General features: G+C 34.9%; 1 protein-coding gene across 3 annotated transcripts in view; it reads left to right on the top strand.

Annotated features, from left to right (window-relative positions):
- The first annotated feature begins 589 nt into the window (after nt 1-589).
- LOC113993801 (ankyrin repeat and sterile alpha motif domain-containing protein 1B-like) overlaps nt 590-10,658 on the top strand; it is a 195,472-nt gene continuing 185,403 nt past the window's right edge. For 2 of the 3 annotated variants that reach the window (XM_039387705.1, XM_039387704.1), the window contains exon 1: nt 591-1,152. In XM_039387705.1, coding sequence (XP_039243639.1) covers nt 952-1,152 — 201 coding nt within the window. In that variant the 5' untranslated portion in view covers nt 591-951. Of the gene's footprint in view, nt 1,153-10,658 lie in introns of all 3 variants that reach the window. The other variant, XM_039387706.1, reaches the window with a different exon arrangement.

The raw sequence follows: 10,658 nt of genomic DNA, 5'->3' as shown, positions 1-10,658 counted from the left end.
TTAATTATTCATTTGAAATGGTGACCTTTTCAAGTTGAATTATTATATGTCGGCATGAAGGTTTTCTTGTGTCTTATAATATTTTATGGTTGAAGAAATCATGCAGATAATCTAATTACTTTGACTAAAATTGTTGTGCCATTTATGTGTTTTGCTGTACTACAGGAGAGAAACTGTGAAATGTATTCATTATTGATTCATTAAAGGGTTTTCCTATTATACAAGCAGAGATGCAGACCACTACCTATCTTATATTAAAAGGGGTAAGGGGAAGATATAGTAAACCATGCCATAGGCTATGGTTTATATATTACATTTCTTAATGTCTTGTGAAATGTAAAAATCTACAACAAACAGATATGTAAAGCGTAACTGGTATGAAGATTTTATTCAGATTTAAGTGCTCTAGGTTGCTTTTGAATCTTGCTATTTTCTGCATTTGTTTTGACTGCTCTCATCATTCAAGATTGACGCTTGGATGGGTGTGTAGGAGGAAGCAGCAGCAGCAGGCTTACAGCTTGCAGACAAAAAAAATCTGCCTTATCTGATGGCTATTATTGAAAATGCGAGGTGTAGCCTAGGCTGGGTAATGAAGGGGAGCGAGCGAGGGGGAGCAAGAAGCATGGGGATGCATACTGATGAGTGTAGGAGTACTTGATAAAAAGAATTCTTGCTGCTGGCAGTGCATTGCTCATTGTGGAGTATTCCAACAATCGCATATAACGGAGAACAGCTTAGCTGACAGCTTGATATGCTTTTTTTTTTCCTCCCTACTGTATGACGTACTGGTCTGTAGTAAAGATTAATAACTAAGAAATGTAGAGCTGCGATCAGATCTTACGCTATATACTGCCCTGAAAACTATGTTTTACTTCTGACTTTTCTGCTTGCTGGAAACATTAATCTGTCAAGCTGGCGGGCTCGTTTGATACCAACTTTTCCAGGAACACGATGTGGCAATGCCACCTCTCAGCCCAGGACTACCGCTATTATCCGGTGGATGGTTATTCGTTGCTTAAACGCCTCCCTCTTCACCCTCCTACAGGACCCCGATGCCCTGTCCAGACAGTGGGACAATGGTTGGAAAATATTGGGCTACCTCAGTATGAAAACCACTTGCTGGCTAATGGATTTGACAATGTGCAATTTATGGTAAGAAATCTTCTGTGCATAGCTGTGTATATACACTGTAGCTCTGCCTTTTTTTGTCTGTCTCTTATGTGCTCATAAAAACCTTAAAGCTATTCTGCATTGCACTGAGATCTGTTTGGTGTTTCACTTTTCTATGTGTAGCTGAATTAGTATATAAATTGTCCTTGTATAAACTTCCAAACTGTACACATTACAAAATATTCTAGCCTGAAATACGGTAAAATAAAAACTGAATATTAAGGTTCTTTCTCTCCCTCATAAATCTTCAGATTAAAGAAGAAAAATGCACCATTCTTTTAATCCATTGAAGGATTTTCATAGTATGTAAAAGCTGCAAGCACCCCTTTCTGCACTACATCACATTCTTACTTTTATTTCAACATTAACTTGCAATGATAATTAAATAACATGCAATGCCATTCTTGTCTTGAGAGGTATTTTAATAACAGAAAATTATTTAATGAAGTGTGCTCTCTCTGCAAGTGATTCTGAATGTCTCAGTTAAATATTTTTGCATCTTAGATAGTCAGGCTATGGGATTCACTTGTTGAAACTTATGCCCTGGGAGGAAAAGTAATGCATTCCTATTAATTGTTCCATTTTCATGTTTTAACTGTAGGCATTTATCAGGAATATTTGAATGAAATGAAATGTTAGGTACTTCAAGATTTACAGTATCACCATGTGGTGTAAAGTAACAGAGATCTGTCATGCACAAACTTTCAATTGTAATGAATATTGACAGTAAAGCGAGAAGCTTACTTGTAAGGCTGTTATATAATCACTTTTCTATCTGCTTCAGTATTCCCATTATCTCAACCTCTTCCAAAAATCCTGACTGCATTTCTTATAAAGTAGCAGACCCTAAAACATCTTTTAAAATACCTTTTAAAGATATTTTTAATAACCATGTATATGTTGGAACAGTTCTAACTTTTCATAACTTGCACACATCATATAAGAAACAGAAGTGAAACAGCATGAATTATGACTATAAAATCATCACATGAGTTGTAGTCTTCCTATTTAAATTATTTTGTGAACAACATTATATGCCATTACTGATCAGAAAATTAAGGCACGTATCACTGTCATTTCCACATAATAATAGTGCAGAGGTTTCTTCCTGTTTTTACATGGCTGCCATGTGATCATTTGCTTATTCATTAAAAATCATTAGAATCTTTGCCTTTAAGTATTCTTGAAAACAAAGCCGTGCTCAGCAATGTGAAAAAAAATAAAATCCAAGATGTGTTTCATGCTACGGTTTCCCAAAATGTAACTACATATTCTCATATGTGTTGTAGCATTAGTTACATAAGTAGATGACCATTTAGTCTTAAAGAGGTTACAGAAGGAAATTTTTCACAAGAGGCTGTAGGTGGCACAGCAAATGCAGAGGGGTACACCTACCACAGGTAGATTATGAGCACAAGAGAAGCCAGATAAACTACCCTGGAGGGCTTTTCAGTCATACCCTGACTCTGGAGGGGCCTGAACCACATTCTCTGGGAATTCATAAGACTTTCCTATGTCTCTTATTAGTATACTTATGTAAACATACAAATTATATACAAGATGTTATTATTCAGTATAGAAATCAAACTTTTAAGGTATCAGAGAGAGTAAGTTATGCTTGCATACCTATCTGTTAGCCAGTGTTTTCTGATAATTTTAACCTTTTCTGAAGTGCTTTGTTTTTAAATATATGTTGCAGGTAAAATACTTAATTACTCTTAATATGAATTGACATAACATACATGTGTGAATGGAATAATCCAAGAGTTCCTAATTTATTGATTTCACACTGTTCATCCTGCTGTTACATATTTCAGTTTTTGTTTGTACCAGAAATTTTATAGTTCCCATATTTTATTGGAAATAAGAATTATCAAAAAACAGTGATTTCTTTTTATATTATTCCTTTGAATATATTAGCATTATGTAAGAAAAACCTCCTTTGAAAAATTTAAATGAGTGCTTGAGAAATTATTTTCCATTCTAGTCAAAATGTTAAAGAGAAAATTAAACTCGGAAAGTATATAGGAAAATGAGAGAAGAAACACCTGCTATGCTAAGAGAAAAAATCAGATTACTTCAATGTGTTGTAATCTTCCTTAATATGACAGAAATGCTTTACCTTTATTACAGTGGTTTACATATTAAGCTAGAGTTTTCAATCTTATTAAATTAAATGTTTCAGATAGGTTAGCTACTTTACAGTGAAGAAATCTAATACTTCAGTGCAGTAAAAATCAGTTAAGACATATTTCTTATTCATTCTCTACTATATTCCTGCTTTTGTTTTTCTGGAAGCACATTCTGACCTGCATTTATTCATTCTGTTGCCTAAGCAACAACCATCACACTCCTATTAAGTATGATTTAGTAGTACAGGTCTTACTAGATGTTCAGAACAGATGAGAGAATATCACAATGTTATAATTAATGTCCATGGAATAACATACATCTGAGAACAAATATATTCTATATATACTACTCTAAACAGCAAAATTCTATTAATTAAATTAGCATTTTAATAAAAAAGTGGTTTTCCGATAAAAAGATTTCATGGTTAATTATTCATTAGATCATGGAAATTAACTCTTTATGTTTAGTCCCCTTGGGCATTAGGAAAGTTATTCACCAGACTGTACTTAGAATTAGGGAGATTTGTTTATCTTACCTGAAGTATGTGGACTTAATAGGAATCAGGTTGTTTCCTAATATAAACTTTACAGTATTAATATTTTTAAATGCTTTATGAATATGGTGTTTTAAAAATATGTTGAAACATAATATTAAAAAATTAGTATTATTTCATTAACTGCTTTATTTCTAATTACAGCATGTTTGCACACATAGCAAGTGCAGTTTCTATCTACTATTAATGTCGTGCAGGAACGACACTTCCATAATATTTAGTAGGCCCCAGGCAGATTCAATCCCAAGGCTTGGTTCACACGTGCTTGTAATAGTATCATACTTGAATATGTATACGAATATGCAATCATTAACTTTGATAATTTGTTGTGTAATAGGCTGCAGTGTCCTTCAGATGTAAAAATTTGTAGTGACTTTGTGCAGATACTCTGAAGATGCAGATGATATTGCAGTTTCATAACATGAAGGCTATTTTGTAGGTAAAATAATTCTGAAGTGCAAGAAAACAATTAGATCAATCATAAATCACACTATATAAACTAGATATAAGCCATAATGAAACCTATCCATCTTTTTGATGCATTGGTCCCATGGACAAGCTATAAATTTATGCAGACTTGCAGGCCTGCCTCACTTAGTATGCTGAGAAAAAAAAAAGTTGAATTACAGAGAAACAGATGTAAATATATAAATGTGCAAGGTCACTAAATGGTTGCATGCAGCTTTCTACAACTCTGGAGCTTCATCAAAGACTCAATTCTGGATGCACAGAGATAAAAGCAGTTCAATCAAATCACTGCCCAGTGAGGACTACTTCTGATTAAGGACTGCATATGACTATCTATTTATAGGTTATCCTAATCATGTAAGATATTCTGAAATTTTATCACTTAAGATTGCAATTTGATGAAAGTAATGTCTCTTAAATGTATTTATAAAACACACTATGATAGAAACAGGGACCACATCATAAAAATGAATTAACAGAAAAATATGAAGCATTTTATTATATTTTTGGCATTCTAAAATACTGTTCACTATTAACAGTTAATGTTTGCATTAGACTGTAGACTTTGATTGCTGCTGTTAACAGATATGCCTCTCTTCCCCTTCAACTAAGGGCATTAAGTGGCTTGCGTTGTCTGATGATCCTAAGTATTGCCTAAGTATTCTTTTTTTACTGTGGGGAAACTGAGGCATAGAGTGACTACAGGGTGGACTTTAAAACTGATTATAAATTTGAGATGAGGTAGTAATTCTTAAAGTACCTACTAACATAATGTTTAACAGATCAATGTAGTTGCTTAAATATAGGTGCCTAGTACCAATTGAAATACAGTAGGGAATCCAGGAGATCTAGACAAGGCTGACATATTACTGAGGACCAGAGACAGCCAGACCCTTCATGATTAGCAGCTGAAGTTCGGGTGGGATGTCACTGAGCACCTCAGATGGCTCTAGAGTGTGATGATTAGGCAGCTGAATCTTAAATTATACAGGTCTCACAGAGTTTGCGACTTATCTAAAAACTGATTATAGATGTCTTGAGTTTCCACTTATTATCTTAGTTACATATGCATTTCTTTACCTTCTAATAATTTTCTGTGTTTTTGTTCATGCTGTGAACTTACCTGCAGAAGTATTTACCTGGCTTCTCAGTGCTAGACATGGACTACCATCTCAATTCCCCTTAGCTGACTGTTTTGACTTTAGTTTTTAGTTAGGTTTTGACTTTTCTCCCTTCCTCTCTCTCTCTTTCTTCCTTTGTTTCTTTTCTTTCATTTTTCACTAGTTCTGGAGGTTTATTAGCTGAAGTTTATCTGAAGACTGTCCTCTCCCAGATGCCATTCCTAGGATTTGCTCTCCTCGAGTACACAGGAATTCTTGCCTTTAATCACTCTGGAGGATCTTAGTTTTATGGCAGATCTATAGAACTTGAAATGTGGAGTCCTCTCAGTGTCAGTGTAGCCCTGGCTTGTTCCATGAGTAAAGTGACTTTTTGTCACTCAGCTGTCTTCTGAGTCTTCCTCTCCTTGACCCCAGTAACCCATAGAATGGGGCAGATTTAAAGTTCAAATATAGACAACTACATGTCTATTTACATGTCAGTAGACGTTTAGAACTCATCAGTTCCCTCATGTTGAAATTGAGATATCTGAGACATCTGTGTAGGCCTGGAATATGTGATACAGGCTCTATAAAATAGCCCTAGCTGTCTGGAGCTTCAGTTGGATTCCAGGCAATGTCCATTTGCAGCACCTCAAATGATTCTGTGGGTGACTGGGTGAAGCACCTAATCAGACATAAAAGTCAGTGGAACATAGAATGCAATTTAGCTGGGTGACTGAATAACTATTAGGGTAGTTATTGTAGGATAAATTAGTAGATTCATCGGATCAGTTGAATCACTGTCTGGGCTATATTGATGGGTTTGTACTGGATCTCCTTAAGCTATCATGTAGACACAAAGTTTTTTGATGGCTCAGTTTGGGCTAGAATCCATACAGAATTCACTGAAAACAAAATACAAAGTATTTTTATTACAGCCTTTTCTCCTCCCTCAGAACATCCAGCCCTGAGGCTTCAAGATCTTCTTTTTCATCCCAGTAGGGATTCTTACTACAGAAACTGCAAATTAGAGCTCAGGTGGGTGCCAGAGTTGAAGATTGTGCCTGTCATCCTGCAACAGCAGCAGGTCTAACAAATAATCCCATTCCACATGTTCCAGTTAATGCTTCTGTCATGGTATTCCTCAAGCTGGTCAAGAGGCAGAAGGGCTTATTAATGTACTCCTCAGTATTGCATGTGTAAATAATAGCTTACACTGTCTTTCTTTTTTGTGATCCCAGATGATTCTTCATCTATGAGCGCATGCAGATCTGGAGAGGCAGTGCTCATTTCCCAGAGGAAAGGGAGTTTAGAGGAATCCACTTCATGTTTATGTATCTGTGTATGTAATAGTGAAAAACACAGCACTGCAGACTGGTGATGATCCTGCACTTTGTGAAAATTTTGGCAGTAATGATTACTCAACAGAGAAACAATATAATTTTTATGTATTTCACTTGAACATTTTTTTCTTAAGGAACCAATCTCCAAACAGACTTTGTTAAGACATCCTGGGAATGGGGGATTCCTTGAGAGTCAGAGGGAGTGTGTTTTCATCTAAACCTATCTCAACAGTTGTAACTTGAAGGTGTAATCAGGGATGGGTCTATCTGCCTGTCTGCTAGGTTCTGCTAAGTAGATCTTCAGGTGAGGGTTTCTCTGGTTGTTCTGGAATATGTGGTTGTCTTTATTTAAATGTTGTTCCACAAAAGGTTGTACCTACAAGGTAGACAGACAGAACTTCAGGCTGTACTCTTGGTTGAGAATACAGATGCCAGTATATTCGGTGGAATGTCCTTACACTCACCTCTGCCATTCAGGTTAGTGACATCTGTGTTACTTTGCTAAGCTCACTCTGCAGCAGTCTGAGAGAAAAGATCTTGTCCAATGTACATGGCAATGTATTTGGCTCAATCATACCCTGAGACTAAGAACAAAGGGCCAAATTCAGACATTGAAAGCCATTGCATGTACAGTCACCACTAAAAGTGAAACTATTTCATTATACGTATCTGTGAGTACGATAATGTGAGGACTGGAATTAGTTCCATCTGTTCTAAAAATATGTTAAATGTTAATGTTAAACATTGTGCTTAAGCTAAAAGCCTGCCTAGTGCAGAGGGTGGCCTTGATTTTGATGTACAAACACTGATGAGCTGTATTCTGAGACTACATGTATGGGGAATTGTCTATTGGCCCTAAATACAATTTTATGAGAAACTGGTAACAAATGTTTCCTGTGAAAGTTAGTTTGATAAAGCAGATGAAAATTCTAATAATCAGAACAAAGGATGACATCTTAATAACTTATAAAGTAAGAGGTGTGATCAGCATCACACTGTGTTTTTATTTAAGGCCAAAAACTTTTAGCTGATTTCGTTATCAAAAAGAACAATGGTAAATCTTCAAGACTTAGAAATGTTTGTATATCGAGTGATGTTTATAATGCTGTTCTTGATAACTGATGAAAGATACTGAAAACCTGACAATATATAAACTGTTAAAAGTAACAGAAAATTTAAAGCTTAAGAAAAGCAGAAAATCTAAGAGTTTTTACTCTTCAGAGTAAAAAACTGAAGATTCACAGGACAATCGGTTTATAATTTTATTTACATTGTAGGTAAATAATGTAAGTCTTTGCTATGAAAGGGAATGGTAAACTTAAAACAGTGTCCTGTATGTAATAAGAAGTTACAGCTGATTCTTAGTTGTTTCATATGAGAATACTTTTTAATTAAATGAAATTTTAAAAAAAAAAACCAAACAAAAGAAATTTTTAAAGGAATGCAGTATACAATTGTGTATATTACTGTTTTAGAACAACATTGTCCAACAAGAAATGATTAAATGGAATCTGGAACAGTAGCTAAATTAATTTCAAACAATGACAGACTTCCCTGACTAAGTTAAAAGACAGAGCAGTACAGAGAAGCTTGATTACAGATAATTGCATGTTGGGATTCTGAAGGAGTTATCAGGTAGAGATTAATGAGTACCAACAGATAACTGGAAATAAACATATGATTCTTGGGCATGTTATCCTTTTTGAATGAAGACCAGATGATGTAAGAAAAGCTCGGGTAGTTATATGAACAAGTATTATTGCACATCAAAAACAGAAACAATCTAAAACAAAGAGAGAACACATCAAGAAAGAACAGATAAATAATCAAAATAGAAAAAGGAAAAAAAGTTAGGAGAGAAAATGCAATTTCATTAGTTATGTGAGTAGAAAAGTTTTTATCAACATGCAATAGCTAAAAGGAATATTAAGGAAGTTACAACCACCGTTGGAATCAGATGAAATTCATTTTAGTTTTAGAATAAAGAACAAAGTATGATAATTAGTGAAGTATAGTGTTAATGAAGACCACTGAGAAATTAGAGGAAGAGTGAGAGCTATCATACTGCAAGCAGACAAAAGAACAGTTGGTTAATTAAAATATCTAAATCATCTAGGTTAGGTGATGTTTGATGAAGTCTTAAGAAACTGAAGAGAAAATACCAGATCCTTTAGCAATCATTTTTGAGAATGTCCAGAGAATGAATAAATTGTTAGAGGACAACTAAAATACAAATGTAGTACTGATCTGTATTTTAGATGGCAGGATTCTTCCTCAATAAGATTTCCATTCTCCTGAGCTGTTTATCTTCAACCATTCACCATACAACTATTAATCAAGAAGGAAATGGATGGTGGTGTTATTGGCAACAGATCCCATCATCAGTTCTGACTGTAGTGGGGACAAAATGGGGGAGCATACAAAATGTTGCAATAGGATGTAATGGAAAGAGAATAAAACTAAATGAAGTAACTCTGCAGTTGGGAGATGAAGAAACTATTTAAAGGAAACAGATGTAGTGTACAACACATTGTGCCCCTCATCATTTAGATGAGAAGCTTTTCTTCTGTCAAAATTTACTAAAATTTCGACAAGGGATACAAGCTTAATTTGGCTAGTAAAAGTAGAGCTACCTTTTAAAAGCTGGTTTAGAATGATGTACTGGAGTTGCCATGCAAGCAAGACATTCCTGATATAGAGTTTACCTGACTACTGGTAAATTTTCTGGGCATGTAAACTTACTGTCCTTCACTTTAGAAGTCTTTTGTTTTCCCACACATTGGAGAATTTTTTTCCTTCTTCCACACACCATGCCCATATATTGTTTATGGTACCAACACCTCAGCATCCATTTTAGCCTTGGTAATGACAAAAGTGATGAAAGCCATGTAGCCTTTTTCAACATGCTATTCATTCTGTCTGTTCCCACACACACTTGCACACAGACGTTTGTGCATACACATATTACACAAAAAGGTTATTCACTAAGGGGAAATTTTCCATGTGCTCAGAAATAAAGAACTGGAGAGTTACAGTAGCTGAGTGACCTCAGCTCACCCCTTATATTCATATACCTTATGATAGAGTCTTCAGTCACAGGTTTCTTTACTGATTTTTTTTCCCTCAAAATTCCTTTCTCACTAAGTGTACTGAGATTTGAGTATGCAGAAGCACACATTTCAAAGTATTAGCAGGTAAAAATAAAACTTGGTTTTAAATGTTGCATTGCTTAATGATTGTACAACCTTAGCCCAACAGTCATTTAAAACAATAATGAGCCCCCTAAACTGCCTTCTCTTCACATTCAGCAGTGATGTACACTTGTCTAGTATTGTTCATCTGGAACATTAGAAAAAATTATACACTTGTTGTAAATACAACCCCTAACTTAACTGAAATCTCATGTTTCAGATGTTTATTATGCTTATGTGGTATTTTATTGAAGTATTGGAAGCTGAATGATTTCATAATATTATTGATAGGAACAGCAATGGGTTAAATTTGCGAGATGTGCCATACCTGCTCTAGATTTGTTTGATTAGATAATAATTATTTCAAAAGTTTTTGATCTGAAGACTAGATCTAGATAGAAGTTTTGAAATACAAAAGCCAAAGAATTTGCCCAGGTAGCAGAGGTGGAGGCATAAGGTTACTGCAGATACAAGTACTAACAGTCAGTTTAAATATTAAAAACTGGAATACCGTGAATAAAAGTATGCTGGATAAACACCTATCAAGTGACCTTCCGATATAAATCCCAAATAGTATTTTCTTTGACTGCCTAATTAGCAGCCAAAAATTAGCAAAGAGTGGCCCCTCTGTGCAGAATCCCCTTTTGCAATTAGGAAGAGCAGGAAAAAATCTGCGTGTTCACTGGTATCTTACAGCTTA

This window comes from Pipra filicauda, unplaced genomic scaffold (genome assembly GCF_003945595.2).
Source record: "Pipra filicauda isolate LSUMZ 115617 unplaced genomic scaffold, ASM394559v2 scaffold583_size265894_pilon, whole genome shotgun sequence".
Classification (NCBI taxonomy): domain Eukaryota; kingdom Metazoa; phylum Chordata; class Aves; order Passeriformes; family Pipridae; genus Pipra; species Pipra filicauda.
Note: the sequence above shows the minus strand (reverse complement) of the source record. Positions and strands in the feature narration are given on the sequence as shown.